Here is a 26,206-nt window from a genome sequence, read left to right as displayed (position 1 = left end):
TGTCACTTGGGACTGCTTAAGCTGTCCAAAATCAGTAGAAAGTCAACAGGGAGTCATCACAGGACATGAACATCTTGTGAATGAAAGAAACATACGTAAGAGAAATCTCCTACCATATGATGTAAGTATGTCTCTCTATATGCCTTCCTCGTGGAGCTGCAACTAAATCAGTAACTCATCTGTCACCTGCGTCCGGACAAAGGCCTGAGCTGGCACCACCCTGAGCCTGGCCAGGCCACCTGCCCTTTCTTTCAGGGCATACAGGTCAACACGAACATTAAAGGGTATTTTCACAGAGCCTCGTTCCTGAGCACTGAACTAAGGAAGGATGTGACCTGCCTGTAGATTTCTTTAGTGGCCACAGTCATCGGAGAACAGCTGGGGAGCTGGTGTGGCCCCAGTAGTAATGAGAAACCTCCTCTCAACCGTTTTGTCCATTTTCATGATGCAAACTAGGACTCCAAGGAAACCAAGAGAATTTCCAGCAACTTCGGATCAAAAAGGACTTCCCTGGTGGCTCAGATGGTAAAGCGTCTGCCTACAATGTGGGAGACCCGGGTTCAATCCCTGGGTCGGGAAGATCTCCTGGTGAAGGAAATGGCACCCCACTCCAGTATTCTTGCCTGGAAAATCGCATGGACAGGGGAGCCTGGTAGACTACAGTCTATGGGGTTGCAAAGAGTCGGACACGACTGAGTGACTTCACTTTCACTTTCAGATCAAAAGCGACTGAAACTGAACTTGCCTCTTGCTCTTGGGTGTGATTCTAAAATACATACCAACTACAGAGCTAGGAGATCTGAGTTCTGGCCTTTACTCTAGTCACCAACTAGTTGTGTGACCTAGGCAAACTGTTCAGTTGTTTGGGGTTTTAATTTTTTTTTAAGTATACTTTTCAATGAAGCAGAACACATATCCCCTTTAAGTTAAAAGCCTGACTTTTCACAAAGTTAACATACCTGTGTTAGTGTTAGTTGCTCAGTCGTGTCTGACTCTTTGTGACCTCATGGACTACAGTTTGCCAGACTCCTCTGCCCATGAAATTTTCCAGGCAAGAATACTAAAGGCTGTTCTCCAGGGGATGTTCCTGACCCAGGGACTGAACCCACGTCTCCTGAATTGCAGGCAGATTCTTTACTGTCTGAGCCACTAGCACTCAAATAAAGAAAATGAACATGACCAAGAGTTCTGGGTCTTTAATATACTCTTTCTTACTGAGAATTAGATTCCCGCATTTTGAATTTAAGACAAGTCACACTGAAACTACTTGACTGTATCAGAACATGAGAGAGCACTGCAAGGCTTTCTTGGGCCCGTTCTTGGTCATCCTCTCGAGAGAATTCTCCTTTGGGCTTCCAAGCAAAGGCCAGCAGTAGTAGTTCCACTGTCACTGAAGAAAGGCACCTTTTACCTGTGTGCCCTGGCACTCACCACCTTTTTTCTTCACTGGCAAGGGTTTGGGAGAAGGAATAGGGAGAGGGTAAGAGAGGAAGTGGCGAGAGACCCTCACTTCCTTTTCTTTTTGGAACTATCAACAATTCTGGGAAGAAGGGGCTTTAGAAAAAGGAAAGTTGCATGCTGCCAACATGCGCTATAGCCTTGGAAAGAGGGCCAGGATGATCTGAATACCAGCACTAAAGAGGCATCTGGGAAAAAAATAAAAATAAAAGAATCTGGAGTAGACAAGTGGGACATGTTGATTCTTTCATCTGCTGATCCCTGGACACCCACTAAGCTTTCTGGTTCCAATCTTTGTACTTCCTACCAAGTGAAGTATAACTGGGTGCCCCAACCGAGGAAGCCAGAAAAGAGCTCTAAATTCAGTAGCCATTTACTGAATGCCTCCTGTGCCAAATGCTGAAGGGGACACGCAGAGGAGTCAAGCCTCACCTCTCAGGGAGATAAGGTATGTCCACAAAGGACAATAATACAAAGGAGCCTGGGTCATCAGAGAGGGAAGGATCAGGTCCTGGGGGATCGCATGGGAGGGAGAGATTAGTCCTCACTAAGGTGAGGAAGGCTGCACTGAGCAGCTGGGTTGGACCTTTGAGGTTAGATCAGATCTGAGCACCTAGAATTGTAGGTGGAGGAACTTCACGTGGAGAGAAGAAACAACCTCGATTCAGGGCCAGCCTGTCTTCGTCTTCTCAGGCTGCCATCACAGACTGCCCTACACTAGGTGGCTTAAATGACAGAAATTTATCTCCGCATTGTTCAGAAGCCTGGCAGTCTGAGGTCAGAGTGCTGCATGGCTGGGCTCTGGTGGGGCGCTCTTCCTGGTTTGCATGCTGACACCTCACTGTGTCCTCATGTGGCCTGTCCTTAGTGAGTGTGCATGAGGCCACCAATCCTATCACGTTAGGACCCACCCTCGTGACCTCATTTGACCTTCATTAACTCTTAAAAGTCCTATCTCCAAGGACAGTCACACTGGGGGTTAGGGCTCAACATAAGAATTTTGGGGGAATACAATTCAATCCACAGCTCAGGTCCGATTCCTCGTCACCCCTGGCCAGCATGAAGTTTCGTTAGCAGGCTTTCCTCACTAACCAGGTGTATTTTACAAGTGCCTGGGCCAGTTGTCTCTCAGAGGCCACAAGCATGAATCTGCAGGCTCAAGGGAGCTTGGTGTTAAGTAGCCCTGGCTCTGGTCGGTTAACTGGTTTGAGCCACAGTGTTCTTTCAATGAAATGGAGGCAGATGGCAGCTTTCAGCGTTTACATGAATGAGGATCAAACAAAACAAAAACAGTGTCTGTGATCACAATGTAAAAGGCAATGTCAGTTAGGAGCCTTTGGTTAGCTCACCAGTTCTGCTGCTCTGAGTCTCCTCCTGCCGGATCTGGCTTCCCTACACTCGCAGCATCAGAAGTTCCCTCCCAGTGTGTGAGGCCTATCGAGTGCTTTCTGTCATCCCGCCCCCGTCTCTCCTAAGGGGTGCTCATCAGAACAGGGCGCCTGGCAGCAGCGGGCCCTGCTCTGGCTAGGACTCATCAGCAAGCTTCATGTCACCTGGAAAGCCATGCCACGGCCTCTCCCTGGCCCTGCCTCCACAGGAGAGAGCTGTGCAAACAGGCGGGGGATGCCAGCCAGGATCTTGTGGTGCCGGGGTAGGAAGTGCATTCTGACAGCTCTGAAAAGAAAATCCTAGCATAAGCGTGATCCAAGAAACACAGGTAAGTGGTACAGAGAAACAGTCTTAAGCTTAGTCTGTGTGTGTGTGTTGGGGTTGTTGTGCCAGATCTGTCAATCTGTAAACAGAGCAAGAAGGGCCAGAGCTAATAAGGCTGGTGTTGTGGGCTCCTGATTCAGACCCAGGAGGAGCTTCCCTCCAAGCACTTAAGGAAATCCTTCAGCCCAGGAAGCCTTCCCAGGCAGCACGGCCAGAGATTGCTTCTGCTTTTCAACCCAAAGACAAGGCAGCAGCTCTTATACTGTAAATTGTGTGAGCAGCCTAATTCCTAGTTCCAGAAGGGCAGGAACTGTTTCCTTTACTTTTCTGCCCTCCCCGGCTCTGCTAGAGGGCTGGGCACCTCAGAGTTACTGGGATGAGTGAACCGAAGTGACACAGGGTCCCTAGTTCACAAATTCTTCTGTACCTTGCCTTGGGGGAAAATCACACCAAGATCTCCTCTCATGGGTACAGATGCCATTTTCTGAAGCAGGTCTCCATTTCACATGGTCTTAGGTCTGCTCAGCTAGTTCCCTGTCATGGATTAAAGGTTTGTGTGCCCCCCTCAATTCTTATGTTGAAATCCTAATCCTTATGTGATGGCATCAGGAGGTGGGGCCATCAGGAGGTGATTAGATCATGAGGGTGGAGCCCGCATGAATGAGATTAATACCTTCATAAAAGAGACCCCCGAGAGCCCTCTAGTCCTCTTTCTGCCTTGTGAGGATATGATGAGAAGCTGGTAGTCTATAACTTGGAAGAGGGCCCTCACCAGAACCCTGACCTTGGACTTCCAGCCTCCAGAACAATGAGAAACAAATTCCTATTGTTTTACAAGCTACAGTCTATGGAACTTTGTTACTGCAGCCTGAACTAATACATCCCTAAAGAATGAATTCTGTGATCATTCGTCTGCTCCCCTGGAAGGAAACTGGGCTTGAGACTCTCAGCATCCCAGGCAGGGCTCCCTGGCCTGGTTGGTTATAAGGAGAGGTCTGGAAAAAAACCCTCCTCCTTTGTGGGTAGTGGGGTGACACTGGTCTCTCACTTGATGTGAAGGAATCCAAAATCTTCTAGGGCATCACACTGCCAGTTGTTACTTGTTCAGTCACTAAGTCATGTCTGATTCTTTGCGACCCCATGGACTGCAGCACGACAGAACCTCAGCAACATCCAATACAGCAGAAAGCCTGTCACTGGTGGAGGTGGTACTCAGTAGTCTATGAAGCCCCTCTATCTACATCATCTGAGTCTCTCAACACCTTTGAGGGGGCCAGACATGGATGGCTATACTCTTTTATAAGAAGAGCTCTGAAACTCAGAAAGTTTGGGAGACTTGTTATAGGTCCATTTGCCAGTCATTTATGGAGCTGGGCCTAGAAAACTCTTCTGACTCTGAGAGCTGGCTTCTCTCTTGCCTCTCAGGCGCATCCAGGGCTATCAGCCCCTTCCTGGGCAGAGGGGCTCTCTGTCACCAAGCCCTGAGCTCGTTCCAATGACTGGCTGCCAGCCAGCTTCTCGCACAACTTTGCCAGCCCAGATGAAGAGGAGGATGACATACTACCATTCTAAACGGACTAAACCAACTGACATACACAGATTAAACCAACACAAAAGGCCTTTCTTCAAAAACCTATATTCTGCTGGGCTAGATATCAAATAACAGTTCTTGGCTATGTGCTATGTGGTGCCAAGGGTTTGTCTCAAACTATCAGACATAAGAACTTGAAAGAGAGGAACGGTTGGTGATGGGGCTAGATTCTCAGGAGTGAACTGTTGGAACATGTGACTTCTAAATGAGGACCCTCTTGTGATGGAGATGTAATTAGCTGCCTTCTGGATTCTGTGTGCCTGCAGACCCAGCCTTGTTTTTGAAACAACCACTATCACCTATGATATATTTATAATGCTAATCCTTGGTATGACCTGAAGAGGTTTTCCCAACAGTTAAATTTCAGGAACAAAAAAAAAGGAAAGTGGAGGTGAGCTCCTGAGTAGGTATGCGTCTGGTCTAGAAATGCGGTTGGCCTGGGCAGTCTGTGGTTTTCACATCTGTGAAATGACAACTGTGGGAGTCACTTCAAAGATCCCAAGGAGAGTGGCTAGGAAGGCCTCTGGGGACTCTATCATGATATGTAAATGGAAAACAGCCTGATTCTCCTCACCCAGAAGGCCCCCTTCCTCCAACTGTGACCACCTGGAATGCAGCCAAGAACCAGGAAGTGAGCAAGCAGGCTGCTGAGCAGACAAACCAGCTCATTCATCAAAACTACTGAGCATCTACCCTGGCAGAGTGCTATGTAAGGCTTGGGGAGCGAGGCAGTGAATGAGTCAGAGGCATCCCTGCCCTCACAGAGTACCCAGTCTTCCCACAAAACCCAGTCAATTCTTTAGAGCTAAGTTCTGCAAGCTCCAGCTCAGCCTACCAATTCACATTTCAGAAGCAAGTCTAACAAAAGCGGACTGGAATCAGCAAATTAGGAGACTGCTGGAGATAGAAAGAAGCACCAGCTGACACTAATAAGTGAGGGGGTGGGAATTAAAATTATCTCGAAAAGAAATAAGAATGAGAAAGCTGCATGGAATCATTTAGTATAAATGGTTGGTCTTGAGTGCCATTACTGTACTGTAGTAGTAACACATATTATAACCCGTGACCTTCTCTCAGTACTCTATACTTAAAAAATCTGCTTCACATACATGATAATGCTCACGTACTGATACTATAGAGGTATTCATTTCTTAAGGCATCAAAAATATATATTAAGTATGATTTAAGCTTAAGAAATAGACTAAAATTTAAAAAATGAACACAAGTAGTTACTGTTAAATAAATATTGTGTTTTAAAGGTAAGTTTAGTCCTCTGCAAAATTCACTTATATGGAAACAGCTCTCTTCCTGACCATACCAAAACCATAACACGAAATAATAGAAATAAACTAGAAAAAAGGTTCTGTGGGGCAGTTTCTTGGCCCCTTTCAAAATCCATCCATCCAACCATCCTTCCAAGCATCTTAGACACAACCATGGTGTCCTATAGCAAAATCTCCATCTCTCCAGAATTCACCTACATTCAAGGAAACAAAATAGAAAGTGGTCACTTTCTGTCTTATCTACTTATACTCTGTGAATCCTGCTAATTTTGCTATGATCTAAGAGTAATCTTAAATTTCTCCCTTATTTAGGAGAAGGCTTTGCATTTTATTTTAATGTTCTTTTTTCCCCCTCAGAATGCCCTCTCTGGCAAGCTGCTAACTGCTCAGGTCACTGGACACTCAGTCCCACGTCTGCCATGGACCAGAAGACAGAAACACACATGTGGCCTGTCTGGCTCCAGAAGCATGAGCAATTGTTGAGGCAAAGACAGGCTGATGTGAGTCTCCAGTTTTCAACACTGTGGGAACAGGGGTCATGTCCTTTCTATTCGCTGCTGTGTCCCCAGTGTGTGGCATAGTGCCTAGCACCCTGCCTGACAAATCACAGGTGCTCTATAACCAGCTGGGGGATGAACGAATGAGGACTGAGCTTTGGTGCCGAAGCCTGACTCCAGGGGCCTGTCTGTACCCACCACCATACCAGAGCCCTGGGCCTACGCTTCCCAGGGCTTTCAAGGTCCTCGGGGTTGCCGTCTTTGGACTTGAAAGAACAGCTGACTGAGTACCTCAGGCAGCACCCCATCGACTCCAACAGCCTCTTGGCACAACAGTCTGGAGAGCAGGCGCAGGTGGGGCATGGGTAGCCCAAGGCCAAACCACCTCCATCAGGCAGGCTGGTGGGGTGAATGGAGTACGAGATCAGACATAAACGGACACAAGTAGTTAAATCTCACCAAGGAGAATTCTTTATGCCTAGGAATTCTTGTTTTGCTTTTTCCCTTTTCTTGTCAGAGACAAGATGTCCTCAACAAAGGGGCAAAAAATAGGTGTCTAGACATCTAAATTCATTATAAGAGACAGCCGAGAGGGCCTGTAAATCATTGGAACAAAGAATATTTTTCTAGCAGAGCAGAAACAAAGTAGCTGTTGCATTCCTCCCTGTGAAACTGGTCCTGCTACAATGCTGGAGCGCAGGGGGCAGCAGTCCTCGTGGCCCGGCTGGGGCAGAGGCCAAGCCTCTCTGTCCACAGTGCTCTTTGACGAGTCCCATCACACCTGACGCCCAAGCCCAGGAGAGGAAAGATATGACAGGAGGGGCCTTGAGGCCAGTGACCTCTATGAATCATATAAAGGAAAAAGTATGTCCCAAACAGCACCACCCACACACCTTGTTATTCTGATCTGATGCCTTGGGGGTAGAGTAGGCTGGGCACTGAAATGGCTTTATTTAAATATCACATGAGAAAAATTTGAAGAGTCTGTCCACATACATAATCAAACCGAATTTGGGACAGAGAAACACAAAGATTCCCTTGGGTAGCACTGCAAACACATTCCTCTCTTCCCAAACTTGCTTCTGCTGTAAGATAGATTTTGAGGCTGAGATTAAGTGCAGAGATCTTGGCAGACTGTGTGGGAGGCAGGCCCTTGGAGCACTAGCCTTCTTCCTGGTGGTCCCAGGGATTCATTGGTGTCCAGCGCCAGCCGAAGGTCGAGGAGGAAGGAGAGAGAGGGAAGAAGGGAAGGAGGCAGGGAAGCAGTCAGGGGCAGGAGGAGAGGTTAAAGCCGGTATCTAGGGGCTGGGCCTCGCAGAGGCTTTGGAAACCAGGCTATCCTACAGAAACGAGGGCTTTTCTTGTGCAGCGTGGCTGTCCTGCAGTGTCCCTCCAGGGAACCTGCGTGACAAGGCCCCTGACGTGTGTCCGCTGCTTCGTATGGGTGACAGGTGGCTTGCTGAGTACTGCTGGCAGAGGGGTGCAAAGAAGGCTTCTGGGCAGGTGCCCCCCTCAGACACCACCCTGCTCCTGTGGGGATGAACAATGCTAGAAAACCAGGGACACCAGCTCCCATCCTGGGGCTCCACGGCAGAAGTCCTGAGGCCTGTCTCCCCACTCTCTACATCCTGAGTGGACTTTCAGACCCAGCTTGAACATCTCCTCCCCCTGCTAGTAACATTAGGGGCGCCTCATCATCTCTGAGAGAATAAATCCCTAAGACCTACCAACTGCATGTAAGTCTCTTCATGACCTCGGCCCGGCCAGCTTCTTCACCCTTAACTCATATTCTCTCCACTACCACCTAAGCTACAGACAGAAGGAACAGCTTGTCGTTCCCGAAACCTGCCAGGCCATTTTACATCTCAGTAAGATCCCCTGGAGAAGGGAATGGCTACCCACTCCAGTATTCTTGCCTGGAGAATCCCACGGAGAGAAGAGTCTGGCAGGCTATAGTCCGTGGGGTCACAAAGGGTTGGGCATGACTGAGTGACTAAGCGTACACACACACCTTTGCTCATGGTCTTTCCTAGGCCCAGAAGGTCTTTCCTACCTTGCTACCTGGTAAGAATCTATTTCACCTCCAGATAGCAGCTCCAGCACCACCTCCACTGTGAAATATCTCTGAATGAAGCTCAAGCACCCATCCAGGTTTGCTTATTGATAGTCTCTCCCTTTCCTCCCAGAGTGTCAGCAGCCTGAGAGCAGAGGCTTAGGCTATTTTGTTTCTCTCAGGCTCCTGGGTGGCTAGAACAGCGGCTGGACCATCGCAGGCGCTTGTGAAATGTCTGCAGAAGGAAGGGATGAGTCTCAGCACCAACAGCACAGCTCCTAGGCTCTGGGCTCAAGGGCAAGATCGGGGCTCTGTTCATTTCTGCATCCTCCAGCACTTGATTGGAGATGGCGTGGACATTCAGTAAAAGCTGATCACTGAGAGAAGGAATGAATGATGAACGCTCATGTGGACACAAAGCTCACGATACTGGCATTTCCCCAAGAGTAAGTCACCTCCAGCCTCTGTTCCATGTTAGAGCTTCTTTTTCCTTCTTTCATGTTGTCTGTTTTGTGAGAAGAGTTACCTTTTAAATGAAGCATGTTCTAAATCCCCTTCGAACACATCTTGCAGCACAAGAAGATTGGCCTAGATTCTCTTAAACACTTGGCTAACCCTAAAAGTCATGGATTCTATAATTTGTCAGGACTATACTCGTAAGTGCTCTTTTCATTTTAATTTATGTTTGAGAAAGAACTTTGTCTAAAGAGCACACACAAACCTTGGAAATGATACAGACCCACTATACTGTCATACATTTGAGGGGCCTCTTTATTTTGGATTTTTTTTTTTTTTACTTGAAGTATCTATGTCCCACCTACCACAGGTAGAGGGTAGAGAGAGGAGGGAGAAGACTGGTCACAAAAAATCCTAGATCTTGCGTCAGGAGGCCTGGCTCCAGGGACTTGAGCAAGTCCTTCTCTTGTCTGGCAATGAGGGGAGCTGGACTAGATGATCTCTGAAGGCCTGTGAACTTGGAGAAATAATATAATCCTGTGTTACAAGGTTTCACACCCATGAGCACCTTTTGGTGGTTATACCTGCACAGACACTACATCTAAATATGGTGAAAATAGCTTAGAATATATTTTTTTCTTAAGAATGAATGAAAAGTCTTCACACAAAATGTGCTATCCTCATATTCTCAACTGTTTTGATTTTGAACTTGGGTCAAGCCTTCCTTACCACAGAGCCTTTGGGTGGTGTGAGAATAGCAGAGTTAATAAATGCAGGGCACAGCCTGATAGATTTTCTGATCACATCCCAGCAGCAGCCAAAGAGCATGGATGCATTCCACGGCGCACTTATGGGCTCGCCAGCACCAGTCTATGACAATTTTATTTAATCATAAAAAATATAATAGTAGTCAAATCTTTTTGTAGTTTTAGTTTACTGCTTTCTCAAGTGAAATAAATGGTCTCTCAGATTTCTTTTGCTTTCATCTCTCTGCTCTAAGTACAGTAGGATAAGGTTCCAATTAAGGTCCATTAAATGCTCACATTGATTCATGTGAGGCATTTTCCAGTTTCTTTTCCTAACACCATCTCAGTGCACCTCTGAGTTATTTCTGTGGTGTGTTTTCAGTTTAGCAGTTACCCATATAGAAGAGAGTTATTTGGGTGTGAGGTCTCCCTTCCTCTTATTTCTGCAGCCCCAAATGGTGAGCAGAGACTCTCCTCCACTGCCTTCCAGACAAGCGTATGTTTATTACCTGTCAGGTATGTAAGGCTGAACTACGCATGCCCCTTGGGGAGGGGAGCTGGCAGCCGGACAGGGCCAGACTGGCCTGCCCAGACCTCCCTTGGCAGCTGTGCTGGGGCAGCGTGTTGCCTGGTGGCCCAGAGACCCCTACAGGAGGACCTCCTCATGCTTCTACATCCTTTGGGTCCACGAAGACACAGAGTTCTCTTCAGTTTTCTCAACAGATGGGGGGACACAGGCTGTGACAGCAGAGATGGCCTATCTGAGGTGGAATCAAGTGTCAGAGCTGACCGAGTGGATGCTCCAACGATCTCCCCATTAAGAGCAGGGAATGTCGAAGGCAGACATTCAATCATATCACAATTAACCTTTGTTCAGGCCCAGGGAATGAACTAATTTTACACTATGCTCATGACCTAATTTAATCTGCACAACAACCCTGTGAGTTGTTAGCAGTGTTATCCTGATTTAAGGAAACTGGTACCAGGAAGGTAAGGGTTTCGACCAGAATCACAGAGCTAGTAAGGGGTATAGCTGTGACCAGAACGTAGGTCACCTGGCTCCAGAGCCCACAATCCTTTCCTCATACTACAAAACATACTGCCAGGGCCTTGACGCAGAGACCAGCTCATGGCTACCGTGACAGAACTCCTAGACACCAGGTTCTTTGACGAGGTATGCAGACTCAAGGTGCGTGGTCCCAAAGGAACTACACACACATGAAGAAGCTTGAGAAAAATATTTTAACCAGCGCACGCCCCACCCCCTCCAAAGCTTGCTATTAAAATGAATGACACGGTGATTTGGGGGTCTTTAAGTGTAGATTTTCCAACAGTGTATGCTTTCAGAGTGGGACACACATATCAAAAAGACTTGCCGTGACAATGTCACCAACTTGACAAGCAAATATCCAAAAGACATCCCCTCTCATGGCTGACAGTCAACTAAACCTGGAGTCTGCGTAATAAAGATGACATTTAAAACTAGCTTATTTGGCTGCGCTGGGCCTTGGGTGCAGCATGAGGCACGTGGGATCTTCACGGCATCTTTAGTGGCGGCATGCCAGCTCATAGTTATGGCACGTGGGATCTAGTCCCCAGAGCAGGGATTGAACTTGGGGCCCCTGCATTGGGAGCGTGGAGTCTTAGCCACTGGACCATCAGGGAAGTTTTGAGGATGACATTTAATCATTACAATTTCTTGGCTCTATGTTATAGCTTGGGGGAAGCAACACTCAGGATAACCTACACAAGTTTATTATTCAAGTGAGGGGGGTGGCGCTAGGACATGGACTTAAGTCTGCCTCCAAAGTTTTCTCTCACACACTGCTGTTTTCTCAAACACAGGATTTGCCAAACCTTAAACACACTAGTTTCCTTTGGATCTCAGAACTACTGGCTCCAGCAAAAACAAAACTAAGAAGTTTCTCTTAGAATAAACTCAAATGTAACTAACTTACCATGCCAAAGAAATGGCTCTTAAATTTTTAGCTAAAAGTCAGTTTAGGAGGTTTGGCCACTAAAACAGAAGTGCTGTATTCTTTAAAATCTGGGGCCATTTTAACCTTTTCTGTAGTATAATGTCTAGAAGAGATATATTATCTCAACATCTAATAATTGATTTAACAAATATTAAGTAATTACTATGTGCCAGACACTCCTGTAGGCACTGCAGACAAAGACTCTGTTCTTGACATACTAACACTAGTAGCATGGGGTGGGAGACGGGAGACAGACAAAATAAATGTTGGGGTGGGCAATAAGTATATGAATAAAAATACAGCTAGGTAAAGGTGCAAACAGGAACCATGGGGCTGATTTTAGATCGTATGGTCAGGAAAGGCCACTCTGATAACATGATAACTGAGAAAAATGTCTTTGAAAGCTGACCACCCACCCCCGCCCGCCCCGCCCCTGCCACTCCTCAGACCATGCTGATTTCTGGGGGAAAAGATTCTCAGGTAGAAAGCAATAAGAACAAAGTTTTGAGAGGTGTGTTTGCAGAACAGCAAGGAGACCAGCGTGGCTGCTAGAACATTTGTGATGACTACATTTAGAAATGAAAATCATTAAATTCAAGCACCTATATTGGCCTGGACATAACTTCTCACTTCATCTCAGACTTATACATTTGTCTTCTGTCAGAGCTGGAAGGGCCCTTGGGAGCACCCAGGCTAACTCTTCTGACAGACAGGTGAGTGAAGCCCAGAGAAGGGCAGTGGCTTGCTCAGGGTCGCACAGCCGCGTAGTTACAAGAAGCCGTTACCTCCCGACTGCTGTCCCAGTGTTTGTTCTGTGATGTCGGGCTTTTACGTAAGAGCTCCTGCGTCAGAAGAGGTGTTTTCTCTGTGACTACAGACGTGTTTACAGTCTATCTCAGTGATTTAAAAAGGCACCCTTTAAGTCTGAACACTAAGGCAGGCCCAGAAAAAGTTAGTTTCATGATTGGTCATTAGTTAAACTTTGACCAAATATTCCTTCTGGCCTCATTTTCACACCAGCAGAAGACCTCCAAGTGAGCCAAGGATGACTGATGACTGGACAGCCCCCACGCCTGGTGGCGGTGATCAGCCTTGGCCCTTGCTCACAGGACCTGGTTTGGGTCCCTGGGACTGGGGTGCTGACGGTTGTGTGGCTTCTTCCCCTTGTGCGTTTTCTGCTGCTCTGCCCAGGGTTGGGATGGATCTCAGAGGATTAACTTCATGTCGCTGTGCAGCTAAACCAAGCCCTCACAATGTCCCTCCTTACGCTCTTCGCCTCAGACACTGTGGAAGGAGTGTAGTGGGCTGCCAGCCTTTATAGTGGAGTGGAGAGGAAACTATGGTGGGCTTTCAGTTTCAAAGCTTCAGTGTTAGATCTCATGACAGTTATTTCACTGGAGTGTTCTGGACCTGAGTTCCCCCAAACCGAGAAACTGAGAAGACAGGTGAAAGAAGGATAGTTCGTTTCTGCTGTTCGGTCGCTAAGTCATATCAACTCTTTGAGATCTCATGGACTGCAGCATGCCATTCCGTCCTTCACCATCTCCTGGAGTTTGCTCAAACTCATGTCCACTGAGATGATGCCATCCAACCATCTCATCCTCTGTCACCCCTTTCTCCTCCTGCCTTCAATCTTTCCCAGCATCAGGGTCTTTCCCAATGAGTTGGCTCTTTGCATCAGGTGGCCAATGTATTGGAGCTTCGGCTTCAGCATTAGTCCTTCCAATGAATATTCAGGGTTGATTTCCTTTAGGATTGACTGGTTTGATCTCCTTGCTGTCCAAGGGACTCTCAAGAGTCTTCTCCAGCACAATCCGAAAGCATCAATTCTTCAGTGCTCAACCTTCTTTACGGTCCGACTCTCACATCTGTACATGACTACTGGAAAAACCACAGCTTTGAATAGACGGATCTTTGTCAGCAAAGTGACGTCTCTGCTTTTTAATACACTGTCTAGGTTTTTCAGAGCTTTTATTCCAAGGAGTAACGGTCTTTTAATTGCATGGCTTCAGTCACCATTATCTGTACAACCATGCGTTTTGCAGTTTACCATGCCAGAACTGTGAATTCAGCCTACCGCTGACTCAGCTGTAGTAGTTAGTGCCGTAAAGCTGATGGTAAGAGGGCCGCTGGGACAGCAAGGTCTGCCTTTCTTGAGCGTTCACTATGAGCCTGGGCCTGTGTTGTCTCATTTAATTCACTCAGCAACACGGGCAGTAGTGATCTTGTGCCCTCCATTTCACAGACGAGGAAACTGAGGCTCACAACTTAGTACCTTGACCAAACCAAGGCCACAGTGCTAGGAAAGAGCAGACTAAATGACTTCAAAGCCGGCTGTCTTCAGAGCCTGTGCTCTCATCCTCTGTGATAGCTGACGTTTAGTGCCATCAGAGATCAAGTTCAGAACCTGGAGTGCAGAGTGACTCACGATGGGAATCTAATCAGGTGCCACCTGCTGCTGCATCAGTCACAGGCAGGGGGATCGGTGGGAGTGCACTGAGCCCTGAGTCAGGGCAAGACTCTGTACAGAGGGGGTGAGGGAAACATCCCTTTCGCGAGTGCTGACCAGTGCTATACCTGGTCAGTGTCAGCCTTGAGTGGTGATGGTGTCCACCTGAGGACTCAGAGGAGGTTCCCTTGGGGAGCCCGTCCATTACTCCAGTTAATTCCCTAGCAATGCAGCCACTCAGCCAAGGAGGGGTTTCCTTGCAAACCTTTCAGGTGGTTTTGGAGTAAAAAGGCACTTGCTATGAGCAGGAGGTACTTCAAACTACCCTTGTGTGGGAAAAGCAAGATGGGGACACCAAAGAGATGAGGGCCGCAAAGGTATCTTTTGTTTGGATTCTGTCATTGGCGACTTTTCCAACAAGTGGCCAAAATCGCTAACTGGCAAATTTCTCCATTCTAACACCAGCCAGGTCACTCACTGGAAGCCTCCAAATAAATCTTTCAGTTCAGTTCAGTCACTCAGTCGTGTCCGACTCTTTGTGACCCCATGAATCTCAGCACGCCAGGCCTCCCTTGTCCATTACCAACTCCCGGATTTCACTCAAACTCACATCCACTGAGTCAGTGATGCCATCCAGGCATCTCATATCGCCCCCTTCTCCTCCTGCCCCCAATTTCCCCCAGCATCAGAGTCTTTTCCAATGAGTCAACTCTTCGCATGAGGTGGCCGAAGTACTGGAGTTTCAGCTTTAGCTTCAGTCCTTCCAAAGAACACTCAGGACCGATCTCCTTTAGGATGGACTGGTTGGATCTCCTTGCGGTCCAAGGGACTCTCAAGAGTCTTCTCCAACACCACAGTTCAAAAGCATCAATTCTTCGGCACTCAGCTTTCTTCACAGTCCAACTCTCACATCCATACACGACCACTGGAAAAACCATAGCCTTGACTAGACAGACGTTTGTTGGCAAAGTAATATCTCTGCTTTTTAATATGCTAACTTATATGCAGAGAAATAAATCTTTAGGCAGAAGTTATTTTTAATTAGGAAGTTTATTTGTTCTACTTTTGGGAACAAACCCCATAGCTTCCTTTGTTGCTGTAAGTACTGAGAGTAATTCCAAGATAGTTACATTGTTGAAGTTCTTAGGCTCTTCCTTAGACATGATACGTTATTGTTTTGTGAAAGGGAACTGTATCTGTCACACAAAGAAAATGCAGAAAGCTGAATGTGTGCGTGGCAGCTCAAGAATAAGCTGCCAACACTGTAAGAACAGAAAGGCCTTGAAGGCTGGAGTTTCCCCTCTGAGCCCACCATAGCACACTCTAGTCTTAGACCTGGATGAGGCTGGAGGAGTTTACCAAATGGGTGTGACCTAGGACCATCTGCCTTTGAGAAAAACAAGGAGCAAAGCAAGAATGTTTGCGCAGGAATTAGGGCACCTCTGAAAGTTCTAAAAGCTAAAATGGAGCTCTGGGAAACTGCCACTCTTAAAACACAACTCTGTGTCCCTCACGGGCAGGCGGTATGCAACTGGGAGACTGCCCTTGTTTTTGTTTGCAGGGAAATCTCTGAGGTGAGTACAACATTTTAGGAATGTCTAGTTGATTACCTTTTGATTTTCTTACTAAGTCATCAAGCGACAAAAGACTTGGAAACTGCATGTCACACAGCTTGGGCGGAATCTAGTTTTACAAGCCTTGCTGTCCAGCTGACTGGCCAGTTCTGACCACCCCCCTGCCCCCCACAAGCAATGGCCGAGCAGATGATGACACAGTCTGCAGGACTCCCTTCAGAGAAGATGATGGGGGAGGGTGGGCCAATGGGAGCCTTCCTCCTTTCAACTATCACAGGAGATTCCAGCTCTGATAGCGGGAATCTATGGGGTCTTACCAGATGAAAAAGTCAGTCACTAACTAAAATGAATATGCAAAGGTGCTTATTCCCAATACAGTAATATGCAGGCAGTCAAATCATCTGTCATTTGAGTTAATTTAATTATCAGACCACATTTAATTATCCAATATAAAATGTAAATAAAGCGAAGGCCTGACAGCACATACTAATTACGTTCATTATAATAATTAAATGGGAAGGAACTTAGAGTCATGAAAGTACTATAAAATACAAGGAAGCTTTTGATTAAAATTTTTTTAATTAGAAACTGCAACCGTACAGGAAACAGATGATTGGTTCTATCAAGGATGGGGCACTGCTTTTATTATCCAGGTTTCTCTTCTAAAGTCATCCTTGGTATCATGGGCCTCAGTCCTTCCAGTTAATAGACTAAATGGTGCCAAATAAAAAGTGCAAATCCTTTATGCAAAGCAGTTTACCTAATAAAACAGCCTTCGGTTGCAGCAGGAGTTCAGGGTCTCCTGTCTTATAAAGACACAAGCTGTTTCCCTGGAAGGAATAAAAGATCCTCTGTGGACAAACAGGCCTGCAAATTAACATGATTTCTGCCTGATGATACGGAAACATTAAGTCAGTTGAGCGTCGTCATTTCTCTTCCGAAATTTCTCAGATTTAAAGAAAGTGGTATGAGGTTAAATAAAATTACTTTCATAATAACAGAAGTGAGGCAGAAAGGGCATCAAGACTGCCCACCAGGAGACTGGGTTCTGTGAATTCTTGCTGGGCAATTCCTTTTCCTTCTCTGAGCCTTAGTTTCTCCAATTCTTTATGTCATTTCAGGGGGCTTATTTCACCTTGCTGAATCCCAATACCTCACCTGTCTGTGAGGTAGGAATAATTCTTCTGCTTACAGCCTTAGTAAAGTGCTAATGAGGAAGGTCCAAGAGACAACAGATATGAGGGGTAGTATAAAGAATTCTTGGATGGCATCACCAACTCAATGGACATGAGTCTGAGTAAGCTCCGGGAGATGATGAAGGACAGGGAAGCCTGATGTGCTGCAGTCCATGGGGTTGCAAAGAGTCAGATACGACTGAGCGACTGAACAACAAATAAAGAATTCTATGAATATAAGAGGTTATGCTTAGAAACAGCATCTCCTTAAGGTTCAGTGTCTCAGTGGTTGACAATTACTATCATTTCTAGCAATTTCTGATTTCTTCTCTAGTGTTAGTCTCTCAGTTGTGTCTGACTCTTTGCAACCTCATAGACTGTTGACTGCCAGGCTCTTCTGTCCACGGGATTCTCCAAGCAAAAGTACTGGAGTGGGTTGCCATTCCCTTCTCCAGGGGATCTTCCCAACTCAGGGATTGAACCCAGATCTTCTGCATCGTAGGCAGATACTTCACTGTTTCAGCAATTGCATTAGGACTGAACTGACTTCTCTGACCTTCCATCAAATCAGAAGTGGATGTTCAGGTAAGATTCAATCTTTCTAGGAGGCAAGGTGTTGAGAAAGGAGGTCTGGCCTTTTTTTTTTTTTTTTTAACTTTTCTAACTTCTTACTCATAGTGAACTTACGTCTCCACAATTATCTCTAAACCTCACAGCATCTTCTTCCCTGACTGAGAAGCCACAGGGTCTCTGTCTCCTCCTTGCATTGCTTGCTGCTCTCTGCCCACTGAATCTGCTTTTCTCTTGTTCCAACATGCCCAGGCATTACTTTGCCATCAGGTCCATGTCAGTTTTAACATGACATTTCCAAACACCAGTTCCCCCGATCCCATTTCTCATTGACTCTGGTGAGCCCAGAGATACTTAGAGCGTGTGTTTTACCTGCAGCGGAGGAGTAGCAGAAAGATTCTCTGAAACCCCACACAGTTCAGTATATTCATCACAACACAGTTGATTTAAGCAAAGAGTTTCAAACCATCCCTAAACATGAGTGTGCTGAAGGAACTAAACCTTTTGCTGTAGAACTGTACAGTAAAATATCATCACACACACATATTACTCACGTCCTTACAAGGGCAGGAAGATAGTGTCATGATAAATAGTAAATGACCTAGGTATAAAGCAGGAAACTGTTAGGTAAACCATGGGCTGGCTACATAAGATAAAGTCATGTAGCCATTAAAAGTGATACTCACAAAGAAGGGTTCTGATATAATGTTAAGTGTATAAAGCAGGATAGGACTGTATATACAATATGATCTCAGCTAGGTAAAAATGTTCATAGAGGGACAGAATGTGGGTGAAATGAGTGAAGGCGTCAAAAGGTACAAACTTCCAGTTATAAGATAAATAAGTTCTGGGGATGTAATATACAGCATGCTGACTAAAGTTAGCAATACTGTATTGCATATTTGAAAGTTGCAGAGAGTACATCTAAACGTTCTCATCACAATAAAAAAATTAACTATGTGAGGTAATAACTGTTAACTAAATTTATTGTGCTAATCATTTTGCAACATAACCATGATCAAGTCTTCACACTGTACACACTTAAAACCAATACAATGTTATATGTTAATTATATCTCAACAATATTAACTGGCAAAATGTTCACAGAAGAGAGACTGCAAGGAACCTGCCAAAATGGTAACAATGGCTATCTCAACAGTGAGATCAGGAATGAATGGGACTCTGCTTCCTTCTTTACTCTTGCTTATCTTTTTCTTGATGAGTAAATGACCAACCTAGATAGCATATTGAAAAGCAGAGATATTACTTTGCCAACAAAGGTCCATCTAGTCAAGGCTATGGTTTTTCCAGTGGTCATGTATGGATGTGAGAGTTGGACTGTGAAGAAAGCTGAGCGCTGAAGAATTGATGCTTTTGAACTGTGGTGTTGGAGAAGACTCTTGAGAGTCCCTTGGACCGCAAGGAGATCCAACCAGTCCATCCTAAAGGAGATCAGTCCTGGGTGTTCACTGGAAGGACTGATGCTGCAGCTGAAACTCCAATACTTTAGCTACTTCATGCGAAGAGGTGACTCATTGGAAAAGACTCTGATGCTGGGAGGGATTGGGGGCAGGAGGAGAAGGGGACGACAGAGGATGAGGTGGCTGGATGGCATCACTGACTCAACAGACATGAGTTTGAGTGAATTCCGGGAGTTGGTGATGGACAAGGGGTCCTGTGATGGACAAGGCCTGGCGTGCTGTGATTCATGGGGTCACAAAGAGTTGGACACGACTGAGTGACTGAACTGAACTGAAAGGACACTTTTGTAACCAAAAAGACAAACTTCTGAAGGGAAATGAGATGCAGTTTAGTAGGTCAAGTGGATACACATGAAGAAAAGATAACATAACAGGAGATGTTCCTCCTTGAGTAGCTTGTGAGAGCCTCGTGCACCTGAGGGGCCCGGTCCGTGGAAAGGACACATCATCTGTCTGGAGGTGCTGGCTAGGGAGAGTGCTGTGTGCGTGCTCCCATGGTGGGAGAGGAGAGAGGTCTGCCCTCTGGGCCACGAGAGCTGTCAAAGAGCAATTTTTCTATGTATGACACTTATTCTGGCAAGGGTCTGCATTTCCTGTATTTTAATCATGGAAATCTTTCAGGGATGGACTGAATATTCTTTAACCTTCTTAGAGGGAAGGTATACAACACAGATTTTGCCTCCATGCTCACTCAGGGTCAGCACTGGGGGCATCAACAATCATCTGGGCAAATAAAATACTGGGTTAGTGTCCCTGTGAACCCCGATGGCTACACCTGCTAAGTTCTTGGGCTTGTCTTGTTTCTTCTCTTCTTTCTCCTTATCAGATAGGCAGTTTCATCAGCGCTTAGTGTGTAGGTTCTCACCTTGTATTTGGCTCTGGCACTACAACTATCTCCTGTCCTTCTCCTGCTCTGGTTTAGATTACTGTTGCTCCTGCTAAGTCGTTTCAGTCGGGTCTGACTCTGTGTGACCCCATAGATGGTAGCCCTCCAGGTTCCCCAATCCCTGGGATTCTCCAAGCAAGAACACTGGAGTGGGTTGCCATTTCCTTCTCCAATGCATGAAAATGAAAAGTGAAAGTGAAGTCGCTCAGTCATGTCTGACTCCTAGCGACCCAGTGGACTGCAGCCTACACAGGCTCCTCCATCCATGGGATTTTCCAGGCAAGAGTACTGGAGTAGGGTGCCATTGCCTTCTCCTCGTCTAGACTACTGCAGGCTAATAAACTAGTAAGCACATATATTACAGAGTTGCCTAAAATAAAAAAATTAGGAAACTTGGAGTGAGGGTTGTTTGCTGGCCTTTTTCTCAGATATAATCCACACAATTAGAGTTGCTGAGTAGGAGGCTTTAGATAAATTAGGTTGTCAGGAATTACAATCTGATATGTTATGTCATAACTCTGTTTTTTAAAATAAGGAGAAATAAAGTATTTTATTATTGTTATTTTTAAAATAAAATCTGTAAAACAGATTTCCCAACATTTTAAGGCAATAGAACCCTATTTACAAATGAAATCTTGCTCAGAAACCAAGTAAAACAGTTAAAAGCAAAAGTATTCTGGGTGATTCAAGGGGGTAAGGCCCAAACCCTGCCTTCTCAGGCTCCCCTCCAACACCATCTGGCACCCTCTTAAGCACCTCGGCAGAAGCCAAAGACCAAGAGCAGTTTCATAAAGCAACGGATTCTGATGCTATTTGCAAAGTGATGCAAGTTGAAAGATGTTATCTATTTCATCCAAACAAAAAAACAAAATGAATAAAGCATCAGAATCTACATGATAAGGGAGGAGATACTTCTCTGTGGTTTAACAAGAATATTTGATGAAAAATATTTTATTTTTATAGCTCTAAGAGGAGGTCCTCGTGCTGATCTAGGGCTGATCACGTCTTTCTAGAGAGGAGAAGCCAGAGACATATCCCTGGAGCCTACCTCAAAAGCCTCACACAGAACAGATGGGTTCCAGCAGGCTCGCCTGCCTTTTCTCACTCCAATACCTCACACTCTCAGGGCTGGGGAAGTCTGAGGAACGTTCCTGGGCCCCTTACCTGGTTATCTGGGTGGTTGACAGTGAAGTAGCCCACACAGACGATGACCTCATGAAGGAGGCTTTCACAGGAGACGTGGCTGCAGTGGCCCAGCAGGGAGCTGGCGATGTGCCGGAACGCGAGGGACAAGCCCTCTGCCCCTACGATAGACTGACAAAGACAAGGAGCAGTTAGAACTCTGCAGCCAGGGAGAGCCAGGGCTGCAAATCACAAAGCAAGCCTGGGTCCTGTGCACTCTGTGCCACGCTGCCAGGAAAGCACATGAAATTTCGAAAGCACAGTGCTTAACAGCTCAGTTCAAGGATTCTTGCTTTAATAAGTGACCATAATAAATGTAACACTTAACCTGAAAAAAAAGAGAAAGAAAATAGAGCACAGCAGACAAGATGCCTGTAACTATGTGGATCAACGTGTTATTCACCCAAAGCATGAGTATTTATCCCATTTTTAATGAGGTATTTTTTTCTCATTGCACAAACAGTCTCACTGTAGAAAACTTGGAAAAATTTAAAGATATTAAAATTCACCTGCAAATCTACCATTTAGCTAACTTCCAATACTTTTTTTTTTTGAAGGAGAAAAATATTTCCCTATATACAGGGATTAAAATATAATTCTAATTATTTACTTAAATTCAAAAACAAAATAGATATACATAACTAGTTGTTATTCAAATAGCTAGTTGTTATTCAAATAGCTCCACAGCTCCCAAAAGAATGTAAACAATCCCCAACAAACACCTCCCCCCAAAAAAACAAACAATGAAGCCCCCTTGGTTACAAGGCTTCTGGGATCCTTTCTCAAGACAGGCAAGGGGCTGCCCGTGGTGGGCAACGCAGGAGGAGAGCCTGAGTCTGTCTGTGCAGCCTGAAGCTTCTATTTAATAAACATGTCAAACAGACAGAGCGACAGGAGGGCAAAGGGGAGAGGCGAAGCCCACAGAATACACTCGCAGCCCACACTGGAATGAAGCACCACTGCTGGCCTGTGGGATATGGCAGCGTTTTAAACTCATCTCTTGATTGGAGGTCTTGGCTGGTTTGAACCAGGTCAGATACGTTGCAGCTTGGAAGTTTCAATGAATTCACTCTGCCTAACAGTGTTGTGAAACACAGTCTTTTAAATTAATACTGTTGAAACAAAATTACTGCTAAATTTTAAGAGTGCCTTCTGCCTCAGTTTCATTGCACTGAGACAAAATGTTTTTCAAGCCCCAAAGAGACTTCAGGAGGGCCCTGATCCTTTAAATCAAGGAGTGACACCTTCTCAGCTCAGCCCTTATTTAATTAGTTGTGTCCAGCTTGCTGTGACCCAGTGCCCTCTGTTTAACCTTTACTGATAAGAGCAGGTCAAGGGGCATGCAAGTTTGAATATAAAAATTAAACCAATTTTTCAAGGAAACCATATTTCCTTTTTAGCCAGAATTAATTGCCAAGTCAGTACATTGATTTGTTTCTTTAGACCACCTTCAATTGTAAAAACTGTCAAAGAGTATGCAATATACAATATCCGGGATCTCAAGGCCATCTGTGCCAATATGAATTCAGAGTGAAACAGAAGTCTTTGCAGAAGGGAGAAAAATATTTTGACAGCCTTATTAGTATACAATGAAATGGAACCAGTTAAGAAAATATTCTAATGGATAACCTTTTGTTACCGCTATGCAACAGCTCTCATATTACTATGCTGACAAAGGTCTGTGTTGACAAAGCTATGGTTTTGCCAGTAGTCCTTTATGGATATAAGACCTGGACCATAAAAAAGGCTGAGCACCAAAGAATTGATGCTTTTGAACTGTGGTGTTGGAGAAGACTCTTGAGAGTCCCTTGGACTGCAAGGAGATCAAATCAGTCAATCCTAAAAGAAATCAACCCTGAATATTCATTGGAAGGACTGATGCTGAAGCTGAAGCTCCAATACTTTGGCCACCTGATGCGAAGAACTGATTCATAGGAAAAGACCTGATTCTGGGAAAGACTGAAGATGGGAGGAGAAGGGGAGGACAGAGGACGAGATGTTTGGATGGCATCACTGACTCAATGGACATGAGTTTGAGCAAACTCTGGGAGATGGTGAAGGACAGGGAAGCCTGGCGTGCTGTAGTCCTTGGGGTTGCAGAGTTGGACACAACTGAGCAACTGAACAACAACTTACATCCATACATGACTACTGAAAAAACATAGCTTTGACTATACGGACCTTTGTCAGCAAAGTGATGTCTCTGCTTATTAATATGCTGTCTAGGTTTGTCACAGCTTTCCTTCCAAAGAGCAAGCTAGCTAGCACAGTGCCTTTATGTAGTCTCATTTAATCCTTAGGCTTGTGAGGTAAGTGTTTTTAATCTCTATTTTAGAAATAAGAAACTGAAGTTTAAGGACTCATATGACTTGTCTAAGGTCATACAACTTGGTAGCAGGATGGCTGAAAGTCAGGTCAGTCTGACTCCAGACCCAGAGGTCTTGATGAGGATGCTTCTCTGTAACAGCTCTACAAGAGACGCACTGCTGTGATGCACTGGGACTCAACATGTTGACATGTCTCACATTGTCTTGTCTAACTTTTCAGAGGGTCGGACCACGGATCTCATTTCAGTTTTCTTCAGTTCCTTTGATCCTTCCGGGCAGTTCATAAATTGTCTCCCAGATTTTTTCTGAGGTCAGACCCATATTGTATCTAAAATCTCTTTTTCTGTGTTTGTTACACTTGATCTTAGCCAAAAGGCTGAGAAGTGATCCTGTGCTTATTATAAACATAGTCCCTAAAATCTCACTTTTGACAATAAGTTCTTTTAATGAACTAGAATATGAGCTTCTCTGACCATATCTATCATAAAAATACTTTTCTCCCAAACTCACCCATCGCTTTACAATGCAAATATTGTATATTTGTATCACATTTACTTGAGCACTGCATGCTTGATCAGATGTCTGTCTACATCAATAATGTCTGTGTGGAAAGATGTTTTTGCTTTAGCATGCTAAACAGACTACAGTGGTTGGTTAAGAAAACAACTATAAATCTTTGCCAGTCCTCCCTTTGAGAGAAGGGAACTATGTCTTCTCTTGAATCTGGAAAGCTGTAACCAATAGAGTATGGCTGATATATAACTGTACCACTTCAGAGGCCAGGTCATAAAAAGCCATCCAGCTTCTGTCTGGTCCTTGGGGAGCACATGTTTTCCAGAAGTTTCCTCTCAGGACACTCCTACTGAGAACACAGACACAATGATGTTCTGAGAAGCCCAAGCCACGTAGAGAAGCCATATGCAGAGTCTACAGCCAGTAGTCCTGGTGAACCTGGTCTTTGAGGATTCCTGGGCATAAAACATGAGAGTGAAGGAGCCTCCAGCTAATTTCAGTTCCCAGCTATCTGAGTCCACCTGCTCCTCCTCTCCACACTTTCCACCCCAGGATTCGAGCCCCTCAGTGGAAGCCCTACATCGTGGGGTAGTGACAAGCCACTCCCACTGTTAAAAGCCCTGTTGGAATTGCGGACCCACAGAACCTATGATCGTGATAAAATGGTTGCTGTTTACCCTACTAAGTTTGTTTTTAAATGGATAAAAGTAACTGGAGCAATAAGGTGATCACTGGTAGATGTATTAAAGGCCCTGAGGCTAGCAATTCCAGGCATCTGGGTCCCTGCACATCCTGATGTCTGAGAGTAAGAGAAAAACACGTGCTGGACTCTGAGTACCAAAAGGACGGCAGCCAAGAGGAAAGGCCCTGTAGGCTTTCCAGGCCTATGGTTAAGGGGAAAAGGGAACCTGGAAACGGTGTCTGGGGAGAGAATGAGAAGTAGTGACGGCAAAATTGACTAAAATAAAAGAAGACAGGGGAGTCAGGAAAGAGACCAAGAAAAGAAGATACAGCAGGGAAGGATTAAGAGAAATACAGAGTAACAGGAAGGACAGAGGAGAAAGAAGCACAAGAACTGTTGCGTACCAGCCAAGAAAAGATATTCCACTCAGGAGGCGGGCATTTCACTCTGAGAATGGCTGGAACACTCCTGAGTCACCTTGGTACCTTTCCTGAGGTTGAAGCAAACGTAGTTCAAGTAGGGGGTATATTTTGGGCTCAATGAGGCAAGGAGCTGGAGAGGAGAAATCTTGGTTTTTATCTTAGTTTGGCATGAAGAGCTCCAGAAATGGATTTTTTATTTTTCTCACATTATTGGCCACTGTGCCTAAAGGCCCCGAGGGAGCAGAGCTGGGAGTTGTGTGGTTCTCCTTCTGAGTGAGGCTGCACAGGCTGTGAGCTCACGGAGGCGTGCGGGAGGGGCAGGGACCTGGGGCTCCCTGACACGCAGAGAGACTGATGGAATGGCCTGCTTAATGGAAACGCTCGTGTATGAAGTGGAGGCCCCTGCAGCAATATAAATCCTGGTCAGAAGACCCACAAAACCAGAACTGAGGAATACTTTTTATTTGTTATTTGCTTTTCACAATCCCTGGTAACAAAAGAAATCACTCTAGTTGGATCTAGCCGACGGGTAGCCTGTTGGTCTCCATAGGCTGAGGACATAAAATCAGCACATCTTGATTTCCAAGTTGTTTCCAGATACAACAGAGTGGGGTTGCGTCTTCATAAAACACAAATGTTATGTTCAACCCAGAGGCCAGAGCCACTGGCATTTTCTCTTGTTAAAGGTGCCGCTGTAACCTCTCGGAACTTTACGGATTGTGTAGTTACCACCTCAGGCTAGTTTAAATGCTTTGAAAACTGAAAAGCATTAACCCCAAGGAAGAGACTTCTGATCTTGGGAGGGATAAACTAACTCTACAAAGTTGGAAGATACTGAATCCAGTGGTACAATTGACTTATAATTTCCAGCTGTCAAGAGAACAAGAATCACACATTTGTCACTAGCTACAAAATAGAAGTGTTTCTTCCATTTTGCCATGGCCAAAGCCCACACTTTTCATACGTTTGTATCTCTGTAACCTTTTTCCCTTTAAGCAAAGCAATTCATCTAAATTATGGGTTCATCATCTGCCAAGTTTGTTCCTTTTTTAATGAAATCACTTGACAGTTAATAAACTGAAAGAGAAAGTCTACTCCTTGGGGCTTGCTCTGTTCCAAAGGTTCAGTGTTTTTGAAAATTAAATTTCTTACACGAAAAAAAATCTGTT

General features: G+C 45.3%; 1 protein-coding gene across 3 annotated transcripts in view; it reads right to left on the bottom strand.

Moving 5' to 3' along the window:
- Positions 1 to 26,206, bottom strand: part of SCAPER (S-phase cyclin A associated protein in the ER) — a 389,138-nt gene that overhangs the window by 8,077 nt on the left and 354,855 nt on the right. For all 3 annotated transcript variants that reach the window (XM_040257316.1, XM_040257318.1, XM_040257317.1), the window contains exon 29: positions 21,076 to 21,225. In XM_040257316.1, the coding sequence (XP_040113250.1) occupies positions 21,076 to 21,225 (150 nt within the window). The remainder of the gene's footprint in view (positions 1 to 21,075; positions 21,226 to 26,206) is intronic.

Source organism: Oryx dammah, unplaced genomic scaffold (assembly GCF_014754425.2).
Source record: "Oryx dammah isolate SB20612 unplaced genomic scaffold, SCBI_Odam_1.1 HiC_scaffold_16, whole genome shotgun sequence".
Taxonomy (NCBI): Eukaryota; Metazoa; Chordata; class Mammalia; order Artiodactyla; family Bovidae; genus Oryx; species Oryx dammah.
The sequence above is the reverse complement of the archived record's forward strand: the minus strand, read 5'-3'. Positions and strand labels throughout refer to the sequence as shown.